The 27,888-nt window shown below is 36.1% G+C and overlaps 2 protein-coding genes across 2 annotated transcripts; both read right to left on the minus strand.

Moving 5' to 3' along the window:
* Window positions 1-8,676: 8,676 nt before the first annotated feature.
* On the minus strand, window positions 8,677-14,630 carry LOC106113074 (uncharacterized). The gene is made up of 2 exons (XM_013305799.1): window positions 9,927-14,630; window positions 8,677-8,817 (listed from the first exon to the last, which is right to left on the minus strand). The coding sequence occupies exons 1-2, from the start codon at window positions 14,628-14,630 to the stop codon at window positions 8,677-8,679; spliced, it is 4,845 nt and encodes a 1,614-aa protein (XP_013161253.1).
* A 4,291-nt stretch (window positions 14,631-18,921) lies between these two features.
* nop5 (nop5 ribonucleoprotein) lies at window positions 18,922-21,813 on the minus strand. Its single transcript, XM_013305821.1, has 5 exons — window positions 21,638-21,813; window positions 21,132-21,208; window positions 19,674-20,822; window positions 19,456-19,585; window positions 18,922-19,252 (listed from the first exon to the last, which is right to left on the minus strand). Exons 1-5 carry the CDS (start codon window positions 21,680-21,682, stop codon window positions 19,019-19,021), a joined length of 1,635 nt encoding a protein of 544 aa, XP_013161275.1. The 5' UTR covers window positions 21,683-21,813; the 3' UTR covers window positions 18,922-19,018.
* Window positions 21,814-27,888: the final 6,075 nt, after the last annotated feature.

A 27,888-nucleotide genomic window follows, 5' to 3' on the forward strand; every position in this document is an offset into this window, starting at 1 on the left:
AAGCCGGGGCAAGGGGGAGGGGGGGGACAGTATCGTATCAAAGAAAGTTAATTGAAGCAAAATTGATTAGTTTGCTTGCGGTCAGGTTGCACCCCCTCCCTACCTCCCGCGGCGTCTAGCCTCGCTCTGCAATCTAGGCTGGACAGTATGTATTTGTGTACGTTTTTCATTCATTATGATACGTAACCAATCTTTTATTATTATATTTTCATATCCCTTAAAAATTAGAACGAGTACTCGACCCTCATTTTTTTTCTATGTAATACGAAATGACTTCGGGAGTTTAAGATAATCAAAATTGCTTTGATAAAACATTGTGTCTTTATTTGGACTAATTATGAATTTGACGTGGGTTTCACAACGCTCGAGATGAAAATGTATTCTTACTGTTGTAAATGGGTATTATATGTAAATATTTTCCTACCTTATCATTAAATAAAATATGTCTTAATTTCTGATGTTTTTAGTACCTAGAATGGAAGTGGAAGTGGAATATTTAATCGAATGTTTTTTACACAGACAGAGGACAATTCTATAAGTTTTGGAATTAAAAAAACCTAAATAAATCACAAAATGTCCAGTCTTTTACTTAGACGTGTCCATTTAAAAGCAATCATTGAAGCACAATAAATGAGAGAGAACGTGCAGACAATCACAGCTTGTTATTAAAAGTAATGGAGTGAGATGGAGTCGTAATTGTCGGGAAGTTAGTGTTCGCAGTTGAGCTGAGCTGCGCTCCGGCGACGGAGAAATAAGGAAATGTAACGACGTCGCTCAACTAACTGCTTGTTAGAGGCATAAGGACGGAAGCTGCACCATTTACACGGCCCAACTCCTCGCACGAGAACCTGTAACATGATTATTCATCTAGTTATATATACTCTGTTCGATGTTGCCGTACTATCAAGTCATTTTGCCTAAATGTTTTGCTCAAAATATTTAAATTACTTTTTTAGTATTCGGATCCATCTGTCAGGAAAATCTCTTCAATTAATATTAATTGACTGCAGCGGATTCGCAAAAAAATACTAATGGATCCGAAAAAAAGCGTCGCCGAGGAATGAGCTGGAGTTTTATACAACTGTCAACGGACAGAGACGGTTTAAAACATTTCTCTTGTCTTAAATAAATGAGCAGAAAGAAATAAGTTGTTTGAATATTTAGTTAGAGCCGAGAAGTGTCCTGTTGTATTAAATAGCGGTAATTGGATTAGCGCGTGCCCGCTATCCGCTGTCTGCGCGCACACACGGTAACAAAAATGTTTTCGTATTAATTTTGGTTTCCTAAAGAAATTATATGGCTTTTGTAAGCTTTTTTCTGTGAAAGTTGGAGGTGTAATAACTGCATTGTATTCGCATTGCTGGCTATGCTATGTTGTGAGCACTTCGAACAGAGATTTTCTTAAAAGTTAGATTCATAAATTTTGCTCACTGACCATACATTTTTGTCCAGTTTCTACTTGTATATCTGTGTGCACATATTTCAGTTGAATTAATTAAAATAGTATTAACATAAAAATAAAGTTACATGCGCTCGAAAAACATAACCCTTTTTTCAGTCGGGTAATAATAATAAACTTATTATTTATTATGTTGGAGTGAGTTTTCTCTGCGTGTTCTATCACTAAGTAAGTTAGAGGCTTCGTTAAGTTTGTGCGGCGAGCGACATGAGCTATTGAACTATGTAGATACTATGTCATACGTACTGTTATTGTTGTCGTAATATTTTATGACTATGCTTAAGTATATGATAAGGATATGGGCTGTAAAAATTTAGCATATGCTTTCTGACCTCTATAAAGTAACAAAGTATAGCTTTGTTATAAACTCAGCAGCTCAGCAGAGCATAGAAACTAAACAGAGGGCACAAAAAGCGACCTTGTTTGAGAAGATTTATGACTTCTGCTAACTGAGACAAAACTTACCACATAAAAGTGTAAAAGAACCGAAAGATAATTCAATGAATAGTTTATAAAGACAAATAAACTATTATTAGGTACGTAAGTTAGTATGTTTGTGAAATTGTTCAAAAATTAAACTCTTCAATGTGAAATTAGTTAGACATGTTGTAAAGAGAAATTCTCGGTTAGACTTCGTAATATATTCCATTGTAGGTAAATAACAAAGTGGGGTCTGTGGGCGCATTATTAACCGCCGAGCTTTCTCTTAAACAACAAAACTTGGGAAATGACGGCCTCAAATAATTATCTCCTGTAAAATGTAACAGTGGTCTACATCGACTTTACAACTCTGAGGTAATTTAACAATTTCTGGAAATGATTTTAAGATGGACAAAGTCATTCAGATTTAAGAAACTGTATAATTCCTTCTCAGGGTGTTTCATGACGTTGATAATCTATAACTAGACTAAAAACCAAACCGAAATATATTATGTTAAAAAAGCAATTGTATCTAACCATATATTATATTTTTTGTAATGTGAAAAAACTTTAAAAGATCCATTGACGCAGTTTTTACTGTTTTCGACGGTAATTTCCTTTCCTTGGGATGTAATTTATTTCCTTCAATCTGTTTTTATGGCGCATCGATAGTGATTAACGATTGTTTAAAAGCCTCGCGAAATTGTTTGTAATGAATTCTTTACGATAACCTTAGGATCGATTACAATGAATGAATGTTTAACGATAACTTTCTAATTATTTTAAATCTTTAAATGCCGAGACATTGCGAAAGCTATTCTTTACATCTCAATCTGTAGTGTTTTGTTTATGTTGTTCGCATAACAAGGATAATCTGTATGGGCAAGTAAAGATACAGTAAAGTGGAGGAAGCCGGCGGCGACGGCGCGTGCTAATCCCTGACCCTCGTACATTAAACCACAATTGGATACAATTTGTCGCGGAGTCGCGAGGGTTGAGGAGGGGGGGAGGGGGGGGGAACAGGGTAGATTGTCCGCATCGCTCTTATCAACATTATTAATGACTGGACTTAAATTGTGACAATAACACAGATCGTCGGCGAGGAAATTATCATGAAAATATGGAAGCTTTTCTGAGAGAAACTTTTTTGAAATAACATAATTATTTTCAAATGTCGCCTATTTATAGACCTTTCGAAACAAAAACTATATCCCAAGTTACTTGATTCCTATTTGTCTCTGACCACATAAGTAGTGATAATTTCATGTTCTCGTGTGAGACAATACACAAGTTTGCAAGAACATTACTTGTGTTTATTACTTCACTTATAGCATTGTGTCATATCTAAGTTGACAAATTGTGTCACCCCGTAACCTCATAACACACCGTAATGCCACATTTCTGGAAACTCTCAAGTTTTATCAACAATAAAGCAACCTCTGCGCTCCGTTGCGGGCATTCGCTCGGCTACAAGTTCGGCAACTGTTGTAAAACAAGCACTAACACTTCCTCTCGTAGTTATGTATGTACGCTGATATTTACAGATATTATACTTTAAGCTATATTAAGAAAACTTTTATAATTAAAGATAAAGCTTAATAATAATAATCAGAAGAAACAAGTCTTCAACAAACAAGCAAATTCTAGAAAAAAGTCCTTAAAAAGCGTGTCATTTATAGAATTGTGAAAGCATTAGATTTAATTTAACGAGATTAACCGAGAGTGAAACAATTCGAGACTCCGCTGAGCCGGCTCCGACTCCACACTCGTTACTGTTTATAACACTATTACTAAGACCATTTTACAACATAAGATTTTAAAGAAAACAATAAAACAGTTTTACATACTGAAATAGATAAGAAAAGTAAAATTGTTTAACTTTATTCCAATGTTGATCAGTTGCAACAAATGGTAGCGCGCGTCCGACGGACAATGAGAGGATGGCGACAGGGCAGGGGGGGGGAGATAGAGCTGAGGCGTCGACTGAATGCAGTAATACTAAAAGAGCAGAGCTTTAAATAAATAAGTGGAAACGAGCAGGAGCAGTAGCAGGGGCAATCGTTTCCGCCAGGATACGCTGCCGCTGAAAAAACACGCGCAAATAAACTGAGAACAATTGTAGATGTTAGATTGCTTTATGTTTTGCTTTCATTCCCCACTGTATTTTTAACGTGTAGTACACGTGTATATAATATAAAGTTTAATTTATTCTGAAGATATTCATTTAAAATATTCATTGTATAATAAAAGAACTCTCCTAAGATTTACTTCATTGTTTAAGATATATTTTATTTTGTTAAATAACGACAGGACTTTTCTTTCTCCTTTATTGACAAACGGCAATGGTCACACACATACACATAAAACACGTTGAGTTGACATTATTATTTAGCGCATGGTATATGTAAAGTCAAATCAACTTTAGCACTTTGTAATTATATGTAAGAACACACGATTAGTCCTCCATTGTCTTTGTGCTGCGAACATTTGCTAGCCGAGTGTGTTTGTGTTTCACTTAATTGTAGTCTGACTTCACCTGCTGCTCTCACTTACTATATTGTTGACTAGAATTTTAGAACATTTGATATACATATTACATATATGTAAGATACAAGCTAGCTCGCGGAATGTTTATTATATCTTTGTACTTAATTACTTATTCATCTGGATAACTTAAGTACTCATATTAACATTAAACTGGAGTCAAAGAGAAATTCCCAAGGAATTCCTTTCGTAGATGTCGTAATTTTCATCAATATAATACTAGATAATAACTTGTTACTTTCTTAGTAATTTGATACAACATATAGCTACAATTTATGTTGCATTATGTCGGTACAATATAACAGTATATTGCGGGATGTTCACGAACAGTAGCGGCCGACAATGTCGGGGCTGTGGGGTGCTATTATTCCAGCTTCGATCCAATCGGGTCGACATGAGCGCTGCGGTATCGCAAATATTTTGTAGTTAACTTACGCAAAACGTATCGATACTAAGAGCATCATTAGACGTGACTGATTCACCGTGAACACTACGAACGAGGCTTAGTAATGTGGTGTTAAGTAAGAAATAAAAACTAAGTTGTTCAATATCATCGAAATAATATTTTATAATCCAAAGTAACTATAATAAAACAGGCTTCATCCTGCTGCAGCAGCGTTATGAAACAGTTCGAGAGCTTTCTAGCGTATGTTAATATACGTCGCCTTGTCTCACAACTTCACGTGAAAACTTATTAAAGTTTCCTACAAAGACAAATCTCAGCTCTTCATTAAGGAACTGGGCGTTTTAACTCTGACAGTCTAGCATACACCAATTCCTGGATTTGTCATGGAAAAATCTTGTGAATGTACGAGTGGTTTATTATACAAATTAACTCGTGAGTTTAAGAAGATATTCATAAATACTTTTATACGACCATATACTTAAATATATATACTACTACTACCTTAGTTAAGTAATTTCACTAACGTACTTCTGTGTAGTGCGAAAAAAAACGTGCTTCATAAGGCAATTCTATTTTATGGTAAAGTTAAAAAAGTCTATGTACGATTATTTTTATTTCCATTTAGTTGTTTCACAAAATAGCTAGAGTTTTTTTTTTCCAACGAAGCGGAAAATATCGTAAATCTTCTTTAATCTGATATTGTGTTCTCGATACATTGCTGGTTGTATCAGGAGGCAGAAGGCAGTGACTCGAGAGCTACAAATTATACAGGGCCAGCGAGCCCTGTAGCACAATGTTAGCGCGACATTGTGTGGCGCACAGATAAAATTACAAATAAACTGCCGCACGATATGCCGAGGCAACTGATTTATTCAACAAACTATATACAAAATAATAATTGTTTTGTGTACATAATATATTGCTATATATGATACATGATGCTTCATGATTAAAGGTCGTTGTTGTGCCAAAAAGATTAGTATTAGCTATGTAACAACGCCCTATGTCGCCTTCGTCATCTAATTGGTCATATAAAAATTAACTAACGCGTTTATTGAGCGCAAAAAATACCGCTTCCGTTTTATATTTGGAAAATATATAATGTAACTATGAATTAAGAAACAGAGAAGAAAGGTAAAAGAAAGAGAAAGTTGTATGATTTAAGTGTCAGTAGCTCGCGATCACATTATGTGTATTATGAGCACCGGCTCCGTACATTATTCTTACAAAATGAGTTATATTTCAGCTTGACAATACTGAAAAGAGTTTATTCCGCATGTCTCCATTTAATACTTTAATAAAATGGAATTATGTTTGAGACGATAATCTTACTTGGAACAATGAGATTCATTTTGCGAAATTTTACTTTGATTAGTGTTTTAAGTTATTGCACTTGTAAGTCCATAGACAAATAAAATACTGAAAATCAAGTAGAAAAAACGATTTTTCTGCACTATCATTATTTTTTTACGAAACAAGAGATCATAAAAATGTTTAGAATCAGTTACAAGTGGAACATGCCAAATCGGAGTTACTTCTGCGTGTAAGTTAATCGCGAAGAGATGTTCACAATCTCCCGGCGCGTCCCAAACGAGTCGTTTCGTAAATTTCTTCCCTCCATTAGGTCCCGAGGCTGCGCGATGTGGCGTATGCGAGTGCGGCCCTGCCCTGCCCTGCCCTGCCCTGCCCTGCCGAGGTGGAATGGAATGTATTATTTATTGTTATAACATCTTGCGATTCTCAGACATTATCTACGTTTACGTTTAAGTTTCGAGTCACGTAAATGAAAGAGACATTACGAGTAAACGTTACTGTCTATTTATTGTTCTCTGTGTTGCGCCAACAATATTGTATTTGTAGAAGTTATTAAATCGGTTAGTTAGTACACAAAATATTGGACAAATGATAGAAATGTAAAGTTTTTGTAACTATTAGAAAATAAACTAACTGGATTGGAATAGATAAAGAGAAATGATTATCATATAAGTGAAAGGTAAACTATAAAGATTTAGTACTTGCTTCTTAATATAATTGAGTGAGTGAATGAACATCATTTGAGCGGCGGCAGAGGGCGATGCGCTCGCTGCAGTACATTACTCATTCCGTCACTGGTTGTCGATCGTTTCAGGCAGTTATTCGATTTGGCGGCGCTAAAGAGACTAATGAAGTACGATACTCTGAAACCAAAGTCGTCAGAAATATTAATCCAGATGAAGTTAACATATTTGACAAACATTTGGTAGAGACAAAATGTGTGCTTTTTGAAGACTGTGGTAGGCGCAGTAAGTAACGGTTTTAGCCCTACTGATGCCCTGAGCGAGATTCGAGGCGCCGCACTGGGCGATACAATTTTCATTACATTTGATAAAAGTCCTAGACTGAATAGACTAATACAATATATCCAACAAAAAAGCTTATAATCTAGATGAACGATTAAATCCGAGAAGTAATTGAGGAGAATGGGACGAAATTGTAAAAAATGAAGTTGTGCTGCGAGCGCGGGAAGTTGGAGCATTAAACAAAAGATATCCATTTGCAGCAGCTCAAGTGTTGCCATAATTAAAATACGCTGTCCGCTGTCGCTGTCGCTGCCTCTCCCGCTGCCGTCCCCGCTGCCGCTGCCGTCCCCGCTCCCGTTGCCGCTCTGTAATTACATTGCGAAGCGCACTTACACTGTCCTCGCAGATTCTTTTCTTGGAAATTTTTCCATTATTTGCTTATAGCGCAATTCTTATTAAACAGTTATTTAACTACTTCTTCTTCTTAAATCGTCTTCTTAAATAAATAATATTACAAATTGGATTATATTTGCGTTCGTCGCAAATCTTATTTCACTCTGAGTCTTGATTGTTTCTTTTAATGGAATTTCCATTGTCTTTTCCACATTCATTTGTTTCAATGCAACTACTATATGATATGATATGGTGTCTTGATCTCTTTAAGTATATAACATGAAGCTGCAGCTTAGTAACATCTTTACCTTCCCTTTAGATAAAAAGGATATATGAAATGAGCAGGAAAATATAAGCAAGGTGCGTTATCTCAATATATATTTTGTCAATATTTGTGAGCAGGCGGTCGCGGGGGAGCCGGCCTACTTCCGCCGTAATCGTGTTTTAAAATGTTTCCCCTGTGCCGCCTCCAGAGAGGAAACGCGCTCGCTTTGACTCAATCATACACGTTAAGGAATTCGGCAAAAACATTGCTTTGTGGTTTTTGTCGTTTCATTTATAGCAGAGTTGCAAAAATGAGCCAAGATTTTATTCGGCTCTCGAACTTGAAAAACTTTTAACAACATGTAAATTTATTCATCAAAGGACAAAATAAGGGAAGAATGAAAAATAATGAGTATGCCAGCATGTACAACAGTAGCACTGCCTGTGGTAAAATTGTGGTACAGTTGGCAGCGGTGCGGTGCGTTGCGGAGCGGTGCTGAAGGAAGGACACCGCTTAATGAATACTGACAGAATTCGCCAGCACTAACATTAATTCACTGCAATTTTACATCCAGTTCTAAAACTGTACTATGTTAGTTATGTTTTATCAATGCGCTCTTTTTTATTAAGAAAAACCACATAAGATGTAGAAAACATAGATTAGCGACCAATTGAGTTTTACAAATTAGCCTAATATAAACATATGTTAACAGTAACACGCAATGTGCAATTCTTTAAAATCTTTTCTTTTCTTCATGTTTTTTTACTTACATTTTCTCGAAGCAAATTCCCAAGCTCCCTCGGCGACGCGGTGCGGAGCGGCGGCCGCGGGGCGCGGTGTACACTTCCCTCGCACCGCTATTTTTTATTTACCTCCTAACGAAATACTTTTAGTGAGCGCTGGGAGTGTATCATTCACTTAAGGTTATTACGTTCTCTTGAGCTTTCACAAGGAAACCGTTTTGAAAGCATTGTTCCTGCCTTCGTCCTTCCTTCGCCTTCGTCGCCGACACGTCCTCTTTACGAAGCCAGCGCGTTTCAAGGAAAATACACTGCCGTGGAAATTTATTTAATAAATTTAATGCAAGGAATCAACAGTATACTTCAAGTTCTCTAATAATTTACTTATGAACAAGCCTAATGTTTAAATACATTTCTAGTATAATACTTTCATCTGAAGAAGTCGAGCAAAATATTTGATGGCTTGTGGAGCACACCGTGAGCGTATGTTCAAATAAAATTCCTGTACAATAAAACTACTTAGGGATTCACGAAAACACTCACACTAGCACAAATCACTTTATTTAACACTTTGACAGGCCAACTACAACGACAAAAAAAATCATAACAGGTAAGTAATTATGCATTAATAGTTCTATAGCGCGTTTTAATTTCCGAGCAGCGCCATCTATTGGTGGTTTGCGGAAACAATTGTGGAATTCAGTCAAAATCATTATTACGAACTAAACATTCCGCCCACCAAGGACTTGTCCTTTTAAAAACAAACAACAAAATAATCTCTTACAAATGACATAAATACTTATTTAACCAAAGCTTTACAAACCAAATGAACTTAACATCTACAAGTAATATAAACTGGAAAAGGAACTAATAAAATAAGAAATAACAACAAAAAAAATAAATCCGCCCACCGTGACAATGTAAATCATTTGTCAAGAACACAAACTTTACTTAATGGTCTCTTTATTAATCCATTTTTACACCGTATAGTTACTACCCGAGTTACATTGTCCGGTCCAACATGCTTATCTACAATTATACCTAAAAGCCATTTAGTTGGTGGTAAGCTATCGTCTCTAATAATGCAAATATCATTAACACTGGGTTCTGGTAATTTAGAATTCCATTTATATCTTTGATTTAAACAAACCAAATATTCTTTAGACCATCTTATCCAAAAATCACCAACCATTTTCTGAACTAACTTCCATCTATCAATACCAGTAATATTACAATCTGTATAATTATCATAAGAAACATTAAACATAGGTTCTCCGATTAAAAAATGACCTGGCGTCAGGGGGAGAGGGTCATTTGCGTCATTACTCAAAACCGATATGGGACGCGAATTTAAACACGCTTCAACCTGCGATAAAACTGTAGACAACTCTTCATAAGTCAGCGTAGTATCCCCAATTACCTTTCGTAAATGCCCCTTAGCACATCGTACACCGGCTTCCCATAATCCACCGAAATTTGGCGATTGTGGAGGAATGAAATGCCATGTCGTAGACTCCAACGTCAAAGCTTCAGCGATCTCTTGGGGCAGATTTGACTTGGCGCAATCAAACATCTCACGTAATTGTTTATCAGCTCCAACAAAATTCGTGCCATTGTCACTGTAAAGGTCTTGACAATGACCTCGCCTTGAGGTAAACCGCCTGAAAGCTGCAATAAAACCTTTTGTTGACAAATCAGTAACTGCCTCAATGTGTACTGCACGCGTAACCATACATACGAACAAGCTGATGTATCCCTTGTAAGATTTCGCTCCACGGCCTGGTGAAAATTTGATATTAATAGGACCCGCGTAGTCGACTCCAGTCGCTTTAAATGGTTTACAAGGTTTCAGTCTCGCGTCTGGAAGTTGTCCCATTAACTGAACTCTAGCTGCTTTGGAGTATCTCATACAAGTGATACATTTGCGATAACATCGCTTGACTTGATCTCTAGCTCGTATTATCCAATACTTGGAACGAAGAAAGTTCAACATAATCTGCGGACCACCATGCAGAGTCTTGTCATGCGCGTCCGCGACCAAAAGCTGAGTAAGGTGACTGTTAGCTGGTAATATAATTGGATGTCTAGTTTCATAACTCACATCAGCTTTATCGATTCGTCCTCCCACTTTAAGCAACCCGTTTTGATCCAAAACTGGGCAAAGAGTATGAAGTACACTTTTCTTCAAGACTGCTTTCCCTTCTAGTATCAACTTTATCTCTTCTTCAAATTCAACTCCTTGAACTTGTTTGATACACATCTCTAATGTCTGATTCATTTCCTTAACTGTCACGTGTCGTTTAACCCATACAGGTAATTGCTGTCTTTCTTCCTTTTTCATCAACATTCTTCTACAAAATGACATTACTTTTAACATCTTTGTTAAGCTTGAAAATTTCGTCCATTCATAATGTTCTTCTTTTATCTGTGTTACCTTCATAGAAACTATTCTTTCTTCTTCATGTGTTTCATCTATTTTACATTTTGACTCTTCTAATTTAGATTGCTTCAGCCAAACAGGTCCATGCCACCATAAATATTCGGAATGCATTTCTGAGGGCTGCAAACCTCTTGACGCACAATCCGCAGGATTTGTGTCAGTCGAAACATGTTGCCATTGTCCGTAGTCCATAATCGAGAGAATGTCTGATACACGATTGCTGACAAATGTGGTCCATTTGCTAGCTCCACCTTTCAACCATGCCAATACGATTGTGGAGTCAGTCCACCCATAAAGATTTTCTTTCGGTATGTTCATGACTTGAGATATCTCAAATAGCAATTTTGCTGCAAGAGTTGCACCGCATAGTTCTAATCTGGGAATTGACACTACCTTATCTATTGGGGCAACCTTTGTTTTAGCCGATATCAAGTTGACATGTATTGATCCGTCAGGCTCTATAACCCTAATATAGACGGCTGCAGCGTACGCAGCTTGAGACGCGTCAGAAAATGCGTGTAACTCAAGAGAGCTACTGCTGGTACTCTTAATCCATCGAGGAATCTCAATTTTCTTGATTTCAACCAGATCATTTCTGAATGTAATCCACTTCTCTTGCAACTCACCGGTGATATGATCGTCCCAGTCTAAATGTTCTTGCCATATTTTCTGGATAATAATCTTTGCTAAAACTACAACTGGCGCAATCCAGCCCATTGGATCATATAATCGAGCAATGTCGGACAGAACCTGCCTCTTCGTAATTGGTAATTTTACTTCAGGTAAGGCGACCGTGTATTCAAAATTATCTGTAGCTCGATCCCACTGTATTCCTAGAATCTTCATCATATTATCAGCTTTGATTGGCACTGACTGTTCCTTATTGTTTTTGTTCTCTCCAATATATTGTAATAACTCGGTGCTGTTGCTACTCCATTTCTGAAGTTGAAATCCTCCAGACATCATTAGATTATTCATTTCATCATAAATATTTTTAGCTTCTTCTTCTGTATTGCATCCGGTCATTAAATCATCAATGTAATAGTCTCTTTTAGTAATTTCAGATGCCTTTGGAAAATTATGTGTTTCCTCGTCAGCCAGCCTTTGTAACGTCTTTACTGCCAGATACGGTGCGCATGCCGTTCCAAAAGTTAATGTCAGCAACTTATAGTGCTGAATAGGCAAGTCTGGATTAGGTCTCCAAAGAATCCTTTGAAAATCCGCATCTTCGGCATGTACAAGCACCTGCCTATACATTTTTACAAGGTCAGCGACAATACAAATTCGATGCGTGCGAAACCTCATCAATAAATGCCTTAAATCTTGTTGAAGCTTAGGTCCAACCAGCAGATCATCATTAAGAGAAACGTCATTGATGCCTTTACTTGATGCATTAAAGACCACGCGAACCTTTGTTGTGTCCTTGTCGTCTCTAACTACAGCATGGTGAGGTAGATAAACCGCTTTAGGATTATCTATGTCTGCTCCATCAACAAGAGTCATATGCTTAAGAGTCACATACTCATCTAACACCTTTCGATATTCTTCATATAATTTAGGATCTTTTGTTAATCTCCTTTCTAAAGCTATAAGTTTTTTCGTTGCTATATCCTTCGACTGTCCATATTGACATGCAGGATCCTCATTCTTAAATGGTAGTTTGACAACGAACCTTCCTTCTTTATTTCTAACAGTTGTAGATTGATAGATGTCTTCACATAATTGCTCCTCCTTAGTCAGTCTCTTCTGAATCTGATCAGGTTCAGCCTCTAATTCCCAAAAACGTTTGAGACATTCGTCGTCCGGAGTGAAACGTAAATGTAAACTTGTAACATTGTCATTAGCTGAAGATGAATCCGACAATTTACCATATAAAATCCACCCAAAGACCGTATTTTGCGCTAAAAGTTTTCCTTGAGGTTGTTTCATCATGCCGTCTAATAAAACTTCATAATACACTTCAGCTCCTAATAAAACATCAATTTTACCTGGTGAAGCAAAATTCGGATCAGCTAGATTAAATTTCTGGAGTTCCAGCCAGTCGGGTGTTTCCAACTTACAACCTGGAAGCAGCGAAGTAAGTGAACCTAGAACATAAGCATTTACATGATAGGTAATTTCGGGGTTATGACGCGACTTAAGACCTAAAGTTACCATATATTTTACACGCGTTTGACCACCTCCCAAACCTGATACCATGCCATTCACAGAAAAACGTTTGAGACCAAGTAATTGAACCGTTGCTTCCGTAACAAAAGAAGCTTGAGAACCTTGATCTAGCAACGCACGAATAGGATATGTCTTCCCGTTTCTTGAACGAGCCTTAATTATAGCAGTCGCCAGCAGCACTTGATAGCTTATGTCTTGCTTTGAGAAATTCGCCACTATATTTAGTGGGTTAGCTATGCATGACCCAGATTGCTTCGTTCCGTCAAATTTGTTTCGATTTTTCTCTCCTTGATTAGTAATCGTCTGTTCCGTGAACTCTTCCTTATCAAAGTGTAACATAGTGTGATGTCTTCTGCCGCATTTCTTGCAACACGTTGGTAATCGACATTTCATAACAACATGCGTCGGTTGCAAACAATTAAAGCATAGCCCTTTTGATTGTATAAAATCTCTTCTTTCCTGCACAGATTTCTTCTCAAACTGTTTACACAAATTCAAATAGTGACACTCGCCACACAGAGCACATATTAAATCGTTCTTCTTGATATCCTGTTGCTGCACCGCTGAATGGAATGATCTAGGCTTAGTTACTGGTTTCTTCACTTGAGTCAACGACTTAGTTTGCTTACTAGAGTCTATCATCTCCATGCTTCGGAATCTAGCTTCTAGAAATTCAACCAGTTGCGACCACGAAGGCATATCTTCCGCCATAAGACTTATCTGCTGTTCCCATTGTTTATGAGATTCCACATCCAGTTTGGAAACCACAAGATGAACTATTATAACATCCCATGTTTCAGTTCTTATTCCAATATTGTTCAAAGCTTTCAAACAAGAAGACGTCGTATCTAGTAATTGTTTGATACCATGTGAAGAATCTGTATTGATTTGTTTTTGTGAGAAAAGTATCTTAAGAATTGCGTTTGAATTATACCGTTTGTTGTTGTAACGTTTAGTCAGTTGTTTCCAAGCCTCATCATAATTTTGGTCTGTGGTAGCGAAATTACGCAGCATGCTCTCTGGTTCTCCTTGTACACTGCTTTTCAGGTAGTGCAACTTTTGAACAGCTGATAGTTTCTCATTGTTATGTATTAGCGACAGGAACATATCGTAGAATGTCTGCCACTCCTCGTATTTACCACTGAACGTTGGTAGTTGTATTCTTGGAAGCTTAACTTCATTACACGGCGGGGTATTCGATTCAGGTTTGTGCTTTTCAGTGAACTTGCTTTGTACTTCTTTGAGATCCGACATGTGGGCGATGTACATCTCTTCAAACTCATCATATTTATCATTAGTAAAGTAAGGTAAAACTTGCTCTTGTTCAGGTCTGATTATCTGAATAAGTTCTCTGTGATTACTGTTGAATTCTGCACGCAACTTTTCTAACGTATCGATCCTTGTGTCCACATAACCTTTAGTTATTCTAATTTTTGGAGTCTTTTTATAATTTGTTTGAGCTTTCTCTAACCTTCCCAGTAGATCAGTTTGATTCTTAAGTAATTTCTCAGCCATTTTTCAAAAATTGAAAATTGTTAAAAAATATTCTAAGTCCGTAGAATAAAATCTCAAAAAATTACAAGTTGAAGATGACCCAAAATTTTTCTAAGTCCAAAACCACTGCTAATTTTTCTAAGTCCGTAGAATAAAATCTTGAAAATTTACAAGTGTTTTACAATGCAGAGTCCAAAGTCCATCCGGGGTTTCGGCACCATGTACAATAAAACTACTTAGGGATTCACGAAAACACTCACACTAGCACAAATCACTTTATTTAACACTTTGACAGGCCAACTACAACGACAAAAAAAATCATAACAGGTAAGTAATTATGCATTAATAGTTCTATAGCGCGTTTTAATTTCCGAGCAGCGCCATCTATTGGTGGTTTGCGGAAACAATTGTGGAATTCAGTCAAAATCATTATTACGAACTAAACAATTCCGATGAACATAATTGAATTTCTGTAACACCTTAACATAACAAGCTGTTTCAATATTGATAAGGTGAATAAATAAATCGTTATCGAAGTCAAACAGAACAACATTTTCTTTAATGTTATATCTTTGGTTGACTAGTTTTTGACATGCAAAAGAGACTTTTTTCGGAAAATTCTCACAAAAAAACTCGGTACTCGGTCTACTACACAATGTAATTCTAAAATGAAAGCTGCTCGTAAAAGCCAACTAGTATTGAAAAAGCCCAAAAACAAGTGTACAAAAAGCAATAGAGGTATGTACATACATACATACAAAACAGGTGGACACAATGCAATTGTGTGGAATACGGAACGGATTCATTTCGTGTAATGGCGAGCGATAGATCCTCGCAGCTCGCAGCGTAGTGCACTCTGTTATTACTTTACTTGTGTGTTGTTATTGAATGAAGTTGCTTTTTCATTCACTATTATTTATTAACTTTCGAATGTGCATAGAATCATGTTTGTTCAATTCTTGTAATTTTGAAAGGTGACTTTTACAACAAACTAGCTATTACACTCAACCCATTTGTCAAAAGTACACACAATTTTTGTACAAAATAAAACTAATTTTTGATTTTCCGCTCGACGAGCGATAACTACAACAAAGGGATACAAAGGATATAAAAGCGGTTACGTGAGACATATTTAATCTGAAGTTCGTGTGTTAGGTGCGAGGGAAATAATCGAAATAACAGCGAATGTCCGGACAATGGGCGAGTAACGAACGCACAGGCACAATACAATGTCGAAAACTCGTATGTTTACAGCCGCGTGCGGTCGACCTCATACAATTGCGGGCTTTTCTCAAACGAACCGTATTGATTATGAACAAAAAGGATTCTATATAAACAAAAAGAGTCCATTTTAAAAAGATGAGTATGTAAACGTAAGCTAAACTTTGAAAAGTTAATCTACGTATTAAGATATATAAAAACTATAAGGGTCGAACAATGCATATTTGGTAGAGTCTCCTTGGATAATTTTACAACTAAATTAAAATAAAACTTATGTAAAATATACACGCAAATGTACCTTAAAATTAAAATAGACAAAATGAAATCTTGTTACTCAATCTATCATCAATAACAAAGGTATGTTGTTCGTTGAGTAAAAAGGCTATACGAGTTGTCAGCGGTAATGTATGGGGCTCGGATATTACGTGTCACATATTTTTACAAATTTTCGCAGCCGCAGGAAATTGAAACGCCTCGTTATACAAACATACATACTGGTACACGCAAGCAGCACCGATACATGCGATGTGACCCCACTCACTTTAAATGCCATTTCCTCTCATTCATATAAGCTTTTATTGAACACGACAACTTTTATGTTATTTCTTCTGAGCATTCTTTATTGAAATTATTTTTGTACACAATATGTGGCCAACTGAATACGTAATCATAAACGAACGTAACGATACATAATGAATGAACCGCAATAGACCTTCCGTATGGATCGATGTGCGGCCGCTATACCACATATTTAATCGTCGTGCTATAATCATTGTTTGCTGAGATTCGACGTGTGCACACAGCCGCGTCTACAATGCCGTAAAAACGATAATGCGACGATTACGATCCCCAAAAGACACATACAGTGGTTTTCCGATAATTCTGATCGTTAAATTTCAACCATAATGGCGAAATTGTGATTGCAATTGTTAGTAATAAAGGTACGCAATTTACTAACATAAGACACTCCTTTATCAAAGACCACTGGAATGAACGATATAATTGCAAAGATAAGCGTGATGTCGCACCCGCCGCCGTCCGCTCGCGGCTTTTCAAATTATTAACAAAATGGCGTCACAACAATTCGCGCCAAAAGCGCGCGAGTGATTTGATGTCGCCCCGAGCTGCTCACATGCTTCGCGTGCATAAATAAAAATGAACAAAACAAACTGAATTGTGTTTTGTTACAAATTTAACTTTTTTTAATCAAATTTACGTTAACTCTCGTCGAATTCGGAAAGTTACTTTAGAATTTAATTTATGTATCTATTGTAAAACTTCAGTGCATGGACTTATGTAATCTCGACTGATCAAGTTTAGCACAAAATTAGAATGGAGGGTCAGTTCGTATCCTGATTGCCATAGTGCAGCAACTTTCCCGTGGATGTCGAACGTTCAACTATCGATAAGCCAAATTAGTCGGATTTTGAATACAAATTGAAAAACAAAATATTGTCGTTTAGTTTATGACACATATAATAAATTACAATATACGATGCAGAACACTCGACTCGGGTCTTGAACTAATGACACGTCAGGCACACGCCGCCTCCGACTCCGAACACCTTCTCAAGTGACGTCGAGTGAATACCCGCCGCCTGGCCTGCTCTACTCCGCTGCGTAATCTTCACATATTATCATGTTAATATTAAGTAGCCCTTTATGTTAATGTGTAAAACTACTATATACTGGTTTTCAATACAAAATTTGCTTTTTTCTTATATGTATGTTATCATTAATAGTTAAGCTTTGTGGCGACCGACGTAGCGAGATGACATCGTAAATATTTACAGCGATACGTCGAATGGAGGAAGCCGTAACAAATGGTAATAGCTATAAAATATCTCCATCTATAGCATAGAGAAATTGCCATTGAAATAGAACTATAAATGGTATTTATTGCATATAACAGCAGTTAACGCTCCGAGACAGATGGCGAGCTGGGATAATCTTTAAATCTTACGTTTGCCAAATTGAATTTTTGTACTTTCACCAATCTTAATTTCTCAAACATTTTATATTGAAGTGAGGATGTCTGTCGTTTAAAAAACTGAACTAAATCTGAATTACTACAAAATATAAAAATTATGTTTAATTAGATTTTTGAAGAGGTAGAGAGTACTTGTTAAGTACGTCGAAGAGGTACAAGATTGCATCTACACACATACTCGTATAAATATTATTAAAATAATTCCTCATAACGTATTCAAGATTGAAGGCGAGCACGTTTCCATACATTGAGTTATTGAGGCGCTCACTTGTCGTTCCGCTCTCTATGTAATTCATTCGATCGCTTTGCAAATGCGCTCCTAACTCCTGAATATATTGAATAAAAACATGAGATAAAATCATTTCTACTCAGTCATGAAAACTTTATTTTTCCTTTGAAAATCATATTATATCAACATATTAAAGCATTTATTATTTAATATTCGACATTTTTCAGATTTTAAAGTTCCAAAAGTTGATAGTTGTTTGCTACACTATAGTTTGTAAGGTCTGGTTATTCTGCAAGTTTAATATCTTCGTCGGGACACGTGTCATCCTGTAGGACTGCGAGCTGCGGCCCGGCGCGAGACATTAAGATGAATGGAATACAAGATGAGGGGCGAGGGAACAGCGGTCCACATTAATTACTTGCTGCAACCCTACTGCCTTGTCCCTGAGGGCTGCGACCATCTCACTTATCGTGTAATTTAAACAAATTATCTCATCATTTACAAGAAATACGCTTAGTTTATTAAATAATTGATGGTAATTGTACACAAAAAGGAAAAGTAATTCGCAATCGTATATTAGATACTCACCATTCTCTACAGATATTATAATTAACTTTTTAAAAAGACAAATTATATTGCGTGATTATGTACTGAGTTATGCTGTTTTATTTAAGATATATTTTAATTGATAGATCGCACAGGATTTCGTCAGTAAACAGTAAACATCTGGTCTAGTTAAGTCGTCCACCCCGGATTCATTCATGTAACAGATTGTGCCAGCTTATATTGGTTCTATTTTTATATTATGTTAGTTTGTGGTAGATCAGAAAAATAGAAGGAAATTGGGTATAGTATATAAAAATAAAATCCAATTTGAAATTGAAAATATTTAATAAGATCTCACACTGTGAGAACACTTTCACTTAACCTAAACACGTGCTTACACACTCGTACAAACAACAGAGGTAGTTATTCTTCTTCCACTTGGGACTGTCTCTTTTTCTTTTTCTTCTTTTCACTCTTGGGCTCCTCGGGCTGAGCTTGGGACTCCTCTACCTCCGCTACAGCTTCCTCAGCTTGTGAAACATCCATTGACTTTTTCTTCTTCTTCTTTTTCTTTTCAGGGGCACCATCAATGCCATTGTCAAGTTGATCTTGTGATTCCTCTTGAGGTTCTGCCTTGATCTTCTTTTTAGGTTTGACCTAAAAAATTGCCTTTTTTAATTCTCAATATCTTAACCTAAGAGATCAAGTTAAACTATGTATTATAGTTGAAACTGAAACTGAGCCACTATCATATGAGATATAAGCCGGGAAGAGAGGGATTTATGCTAACATAAGACAAGTTGCAGCCAAACCTTTTCTAAAGAATGAAAGTGTTACGAGATTTGAAATAAACAACTTACATCTTCAGCACCATCTTCCAGCTTCACCCTCTTTGTTGCTACCTCTCCATCCTCTTCTGGAGAATGTTCTCTCTTGATGGTCTTCTTGCCAAGTGTGCTGTCTGCACCCACGGGGTATTGGAACTTCTCTCTGTAACAAAACATTTATCATGAATTTGTTGACATTGTTGTAAATGGTAGATATTTCTTAAATTTGCTAATCATATGTATATACTCACGTTTTACTGTGATATTTCTCAAATTTCGCCTTAGCCTTGGCGGTGCCGCTGATCCTCCTCAAGTTTCCTTCTTCCAACAGTCTCAGCTTATTCTCTAACTTGACTTTGTGTTCGGCTCCCAGCTCAAATGATACATCATCGCCAAATGCATCCACTCTGGTTACAAGGGCTGCCTTGGCTGCCAGCATACGTGACATCTTGCCCTTGTTCTTGGTACTACATTGACCCACCAGCTGGGCGTGATATATCAAACCATACTTAGGGGTGTCCTTTTTAGTTTTTAAAGCTCTGAACAAAGCTTTTTCTGCACCAAATATTTGTATTGTGGATGCAGGATGTTTGGCTAAATTCATCAGTGAACCCGCATGAGCTATTAATCTCGCCCCAATATGTTCTCCGATCAACACAGTTAGGTTAGGCGCCATTGCCATCATACGGGCTTTAAGGTAGTCAGTCAAATGTGTTCTGTAGTCAGTTATTGATATGATTTCATCGCATAGGTTCTGTATGTTCATGATATCATCATCTGATATCTCGGTGCCCATTGATATTTCTGCTGCTTCCTTAACTTTTTCTTCTAAATCTTCAGGTAAAATGTCCGATAGGTCAGTCTTGGAAGCATTATCTCGAGTTCCAATAAGTTTTACTATTTTGACAAATAATGTATTGTCTGTAATAATTTTACCTAGTTCTGGGAAATGCCAGCCGTACCACTCTCTACATCTCATTACGTAATTATTTAGTTCTTTGTCCAAATCATCTAGGAGGCATTGAGCTTGGACTATCATTGTGTCTATTTTATCCGGGGAGAATTTCAACTTGTATCGGGATAGAGAATGGGCCAGACCCAAGGCCATAGCAGTCATCTCCTTCTTTGGCAGGCCTGTGAGCAAGCTGTCCATTTGAGAACGGATACATCTCATCAGTTCTTGCACATTGCTGTTGGAGACACATTGTAAATCAAACTTTTCTTTTATGGCACTGCCGAGCTTCGCATCTCCAACCAGTAGCTGGTCCTGGACTTCCTTACATACATATTTCTTGAGAGCTTTCTTGAGGGTTTTAGAAAGTTTTCCCTCGATAGCTGCGGTGGTAGCAGCTAATGCTTCAGTGGTATCTTCAAATTTAATGAAATTCTTTAGTTTTACTCTGAAAAGATTAGATTAAATGAATAAAAAGTTTCACATAGTATTAAATTTCAACAGAGAAACAACAAAATGATGCTAGTGGAATCAAATATTACACATTTAAATTTGAAATGAGGTGGTTTTTTAATATAAACTGATTTGAAATATATACTTATTATGTGTTACATTACTTATCATACAATTATGTATATTGAGACACTTTCAAACAATATAACAATCATAAATACCAATGACGTATATCAAGGATGTGTACAAATATTAGCAAGCTACATATAGGTATTAATATTGTATGTAAAAAAAAATTACTAACACAGAGGAAGCACCTTCGGGAGTATTGAACTCTTGATACAAGTCATCAATTTCTGACAGCTTGGATTCATCAAGCAACTGCAACAAACAAATTATTGTATTCCACATAGAACATACCACTTTTTAGGCAGTTGTAACTCATTAGACTTGTAACATGGTTTGCACCTATTGACTTGTCATGTTTTCTATAAACATATGAATGGAATATTACAGTTCCCTTTAACTGTATTTACCCCTTACCTGTATGGACCGTATTAAAATTTGTATATTGTTATTAATTTAATGTTGCTAACAAGTCATACTGGTTGATTGTAGTAGCACCAAACATAAGAATTAAAGTGATTTTATTATGAATGTAATGAAATTAGGACTTCAGTGAAACTCATACATTGAGAAACTTTTATACAATTACTAAGGAAATTTATGTTTTTACTATATTTTAGTATAAATTGTGTTTGGACGCTACAAATGCTAAGTAGGTTAGAATCAACACGTGTTATGGCTTACCTTGAAAATGGCATAACCCGCCGAAGTTTCAAATAGAACTAACATTTTACACGATTAAATGCACTTATCTTAATACATAAAACAAATTCTTTTCGGTTCTAAATAGTAAATTTCATAAAATTTTGAATTTTTGCAGGACGCTAACCATTGCGGAGGCCTGCTTGTTTGACGTTTGTAAATAAGTTGCCAGTATTATTGTCTTAAAAGATGACATAGTTGCCATTAAAAAAAGGAAAATCCTCAAAAAAATAAAATAAAATAACTATCACTAATTGATCATCAATATTGGATATCTTTTAAGTTTATATAACCTAACCTACCGTACCCCAGTGAATTATCATTGTAAGCAAAGCATTGGCTTAGAACGATATGAGTTATTTATTCAATATCTGTTTAATTATTATAATTTTTTAAATTAATTTTATTTTTTTATTATAATTTCAAATATTTGATTTAGGTATAACCAAATCCGAAAACTAAGATCTACTGAGACACTAGCTTCATAGTTATGCAATAAAATGTAAATGGGAATTGAAATGGATTTTTAACAAACATTAACTTTTTAACGTTTTAATTGTTTTGGTGTATGTATTACAGTGGTTACTGTATTATTCAATTCATTATAATTATAACAAGAAATGGTAACATAATATTATTACCTTATGTCCGGTCCCAGACAAGCGTAACGGACATACAAGCCGACTGTTTGTCCTCTTTCATTATGTTAGTTCCCGTCGGCCGACTGAGGGCAGACAAACAAAATAGTGCCTAGCGGGATTGGTTTACACCGAGACAAACGGACGCCAAAAACACATGGGGTTTCAGTTATATAACAATTGTATTTTTCACAAATAGACGTTGGAACTGTGTGGTTGTTATAAAGATTTTTATTTATTTGATGAATATGAACTGTGCAATATAAGAGTGTCGTTGTTTTTCCATTATTATTTTATTTTGCCGTGTATTGATTATTTTCACGACGAAGCATTTTATATTTATTATAGAGAATGGTATGCAATATGATACGCGTTATATTTTTATGAGTCATCTTAATTTCCTGTGGCAGGAAAACATCGTCGATATATCCGCTCCCCATCTCCCAATACCCATCCCCCGTAAATTACCCCTGACAAGTCATTATATCACTAATCTATATTGACAGCAGACAGATGTATATATTACCCTTTAAATGTTCCTTTATTATTTATTAGTTGTTGCGAAAGACTTCGTCCAATCGAAATTAATATAGTTTACATGAGCCGAGGATAGAGTGGCTCTCCAATAGAATGAAAGTATTTTCCACTTTGTTACAGTAGTTTCGTAGTTTATTCAATGCAAACAAAAAACAAATCTTTCTTTCTTATTATATCAGCAGATATTATTTTTGTATAAGTATAATGGCGGAGTTTTATCAAATTCTATTAATTGCAGATGGCCAATTGCTCGTGCAATTTCTTTAACGATAAATCTTTCAAGTGCTAATACATTCAGCGGATTGTCAACGCGGAGTATTATGTATTGACATACAAATAAATCATTCGGCAGTCTCCCGCAGACTTCCATCAATGGTATTTATATTCCGCAGGGCATATTGAGCTGATCGCTTTGAATCAGGCTTTCTATAAGAGGCGCGAAGGCGCGCAATAGCGCCACCGCCACCGCCACCGCCACCGCCGCCGGCACGGCATAGCTGTGTGCTCAGCTGAATAGAATATAGATAATAATAATATGTGGAACGGAATCCATTAGGCGCTCGTGAGTGCTTCGTGCATGCGACGGACGTGCGTCTCCTTCATCGAAATGTTTGTACAAGGTCACGTGGACGCATACATTAGTTTTCAAACTCTTAACGTAGTAAGCTACAATGTACTTAACTTGCTTATGCTGACTTAAGTACGTTTTTATTGTATAATAACTTTCCTTTGCTAATGACAATATTGGCCTAAACGACATATGATGTCGTAAAATGGAGAGTAACCAATGTGACCTATAAAATGTTGTGTACGGATCTATAGAACATTTTTAATATGTTTATCTTTTTAAGTGAAAATAAAGATTTTGATATCATGTGCAGTTTATACGAGATACTTAACTCTGTGGTCGGTGCGGTCACAACGTTTTTATATTTATCGCTTTGTTAATGTTGCAGCTCGCGTTTTACTGTTAAAAGCTGTTTTCAAAAGAAGCTGTTGCTTTTTATTAGCGTCGTGAAGCGGCAGCACTGGACTCCTGAAAGATATGGCTCCTACCGGAAGTGTAGCTCGGCTATTTATTACCTGTTTTCCTGAAACTTAAGCTTTTATGTTAAATTTTATTGAACCATTTAATATATTAATGCTCGTAGGTACATAACAGTGCGCAGTAGGTACATAATAAAATGCTAGAAGACTTGTACGAAATTAAATAGAAACTAGTTATAGCAGCTTATATATAACCTTTAAAATCCGTTTCCGTAACTATTTTATTATTTCTCGGTAGTAACTTAAAGCTCAGAGATTATTTATATCTGGACTGTGATTCCATAGTTTTAGTAATCCCTGCTCTTCTCTTTGGTCTCTCTCGACTTCGTAGCGTACGTAAAATTACAAATATTTGTTTTTTTTAAATCGGTTGCCGCTGTGTGCACAGCACTCGTCACATTTAGTTTTATTTCGCTTAAATAACATGCATTACTGAACAAAATTTTCAGTACTTGATTTAATAAAGGCTTCTCGCGTCAACACATAAAGTTAAAATTGTCAACGTAAATGCAATCTAGTCCATAAGTAAGCAGGGACAAATTGCATTAAGTCGTGGTAGAGAGGCACCGGCGGCGGAGGCGGAGGCATCCATCTTGGTCGGGGCGAAGGCGCGTTGTTTGCGGGTGTAATTTACGTCGAGTCGCCAGTTTTGTCGCGCCACTGCTTCCTCAACAATGGAAGGCAGTAATGCAACCCAAATTTAAGCTTTATCACATACATGTAGAGTTTACATTGGTTTGTGAAGGTGTAACTGGTTTTATCGTATCGGAAGTGTGTCGGATGGCGTGACAAATTGTAACAGATTATATTTTAACAAGGTTAATGTTAGATGACACAATATTTACTAATCTGTGTTGTTTTGAATTTAATTATCAGTGATGCATCGTTGTTATTAATTCAAAAGTTTAATAACGCTGCGAACGGCGGCAGATAATCGATTCGGCAAAATATTTGGAAATGCCAGTGTCACTCGTTAAAAAATTATATACAATCTGTTCTTTGAGAACTAATTTTAACTTAAGTTTCATTTCAACATTATTCTATTAGTTATAAAACACCTGCAACTTAGCCGCAACTTTGGGGTGAATTTATTAAGTACGAAAGGCAAATATCTCTTCGGGCCAAGTTGTGAGCAGCTGTTACGCAACAAATTTGCATTTGGTATTAGAATGGAGTTGGTTGTGGAGCGGCGGCGTTGGCAGTTCGCACCCAAGTCGGCCACTCAACAACTAATAACCAACAATAGATGGGTCTATGATCTGCGAGCCATGAACCCACCGCCACACCGCTTAATGTATGCCGTTCGTTAAGAACGCCTATTATTAAATGTCAAACACGATATACAAAGGTTTAATTAAATTGACACAATTTATTGAGTAACTTCATAGAGATCCGTATTTCAGCTGCTATTAGTATTATACTAAGTATAAAGTTAGTTAGATAGTGTTTATACGATTAAAAAATAACGTGTTATTCGAGAGAGGGATAGCAGTGTCATTAAAAAGAACTCGAACCTTTATATTCATTTACTTATTAAATGTGAATATTAATTATTTTAATTTGCAACTGTTTCAATAAACAAGTTAATAACTTAAGTTGTAAGTGTATTGTGCCAACTTAGGAAGCTCTTACGGTGAACACGTGAACTTACCAAAGTTGCCGTGTTGTGTACATGGAGCCTGTAGCATGTAGCCTCTATATTTGCACTAACGTAGCTTGTTAAAGTTAACTTAAATAAACATGTCTCAGTGTGAATGTTAAGATACTGCAGTGTTGGTAAATTGAAACAACTGATCAGTTCCTAGTTCTGTACTCTCTATGTTATGAAACTGAGGGTGCGAAGCATTTTCATCAAAGAAATAAGGTAAGTATTTGCGACATTATTTGTTGTACGAAAATAGATGAAATTATGTATCAAGTAATTATTAGAATGTTGCCAGATACATGACAGGATGGCAGGGCGGCATACGTGACGTCATTAAAAAGCGCGTGGCTGAGCGTCACGTCATCACTGTCCACGCAAATAACTCGCCTGATGAATGAAACGTCACGGGGTTCTGTCGGCGCGCCGATTTATAAAGCTTTGTGACGCCGCTTTCATTTCCGTTTATTTTTGAATATTTATGAAGTACTAAAGCTTCAACAGGTTATGTGAATATAAAATATCAGTAGATAAAATGATTTGTGAACTCAATATTTGCTTTTGTAGATTTTTAAAGCGAGCTTATGTGATTTAGAGCTTTTTGCTTTGTGCGATATAACAATATTAATTCAGAGACTTTCATCACAACAAAAATGAAACAAATATAAATACCAATATACGTTCGGTTTCGTTACAATTTGATGATGTTTAGAATAAAGTGTTTTTAACAATTCGTTCTAAGTAACAAATTAAAATCTTTTATCCAACTAAATATGTTTATTATAAAAAAAAAACTATAATATTCAAAGTAGGTGTAGTGTGAGATTGATTGTCGGATCATGAATATGCAGATGGCCAATTACAAGGATCCTTTCCCGCCATTAGACCGCTATCACTTCCGCTCCTCACCTCACCTCACATCACCTCGCCTCGCCTCACCCAACCTCACCCCCGCCACAATCAGAATAAAATGAATCCTTCAAACACACGAGTTTGTATAAATATACATAGATACGTAGCATGTGTATTATTTTTAAATATATAGTATCAAAATATTCTCAAACAAAAATATATCTCCAGTATTTTTTTAAAGAATATGATATGCGAGAGAATAAGGGAAAAATTGCTTTTCAGCATCACCACCTTTGTTATCGTGTTTCACATAATAAAATGATTCCAGTCAAATATTTCTTAGCAATTTGATGTGATAAAGCCGCATCAATTTACCGAATCAATGAGCCGTATAATGTGCAGAGATTATCAAATCCCCCAAATATTTATTTAATTAAATTATAAGAAATGCAAGCGGTTTTTTTAAGAGAAAGTTCTATATTGTGTTGACTGTATTACCACCACCATTTACTCACACAATGTTTAATACACAATTAAAATACTTGTAAGAACATTAAAGGTAATTAAATCTCTAGACGCAATGAATATGCTACGTAATAAATTATTATGAGGTCATAAAATGTGGCAAATTCTAACAATAATACTCTCACATTTTATTCTTCTTTCGAGTCAAAGTACTCGGGCCAATAACTCCGGTAAGGTTCAGAAAAAGGTTTTATAGAAATTATGAAAATAGGTATGAGATAAGCGGTTTACGAACAATATTTAATTAAGTGCGTAGAGCCGGGGTCGTAATAGACAACTGGCGGTAGCTCGCGCGACGCATGAATGAAATTTTTCCTTTGTGTAGGGAACATCAAATGAAACTAATCGGCAGAGGCTTACGTCGACGAGTTATTTTTTTAGTCCTTTCTCTACGCACAAAGGCCGTCCTTAATGACCTTAAATATTTTCCTTAACATCATTTTGCCGGCATGCGAAGTTTATTTTGGTTGGAAGTACATTTAAGTATACTATATTACTGTTATCCAAGAAAATTATTTTTTTACTCGAAGAAATTGCCTCATGGTCATCAGTAACGTCTGCCCACCCGTGTAGGGTGCGGGTTTGACGTATGTTTGTGTCACGTAACAATATTATAAAACGCGTATACCTTCTGATTGATTCAGTCACTACACAATTTAGCGGTTCATCGAACCCGCAATGATACATGGATGGATTACTTTACTGCTGAGCGATGCTTAATACACTTAATATAATAATATGATATATTTATTGAATACATACTCACCTATGTTTAAATACATAAAGTCGTTAAATTGTTATTTTACTTTTGACAACGACTGAATATTTGATTCTATTTGTATTCACTACATAAGTCGCGGACTGATTACACTTTGAGAAGTTTCTGTAGTTTTCTAACATTGTTAGCTAAATCTTCCGGTAGAACTTATAAACGACAAAGTTGTAGTAATTGTACATTTTATAGTTTGTTAATAAAAATATTGTATAACAGT

Source organism: Papilio xuthus, unplaced genomic scaffold (assembly GCF_000836235.2).
Source record: "Papilio xuthus unplaced genomic scaffold, Pxut_1.1 DF828585.1, whole genome shotgun sequence".
In the NCBI taxonomy this organism is placed as follows: domain Eukaryota; kingdom Metazoa; phylum Arthropoda; class Insecta; order Lepidoptera; family Papilionidae; genus Papilio; species Papilio xuthus.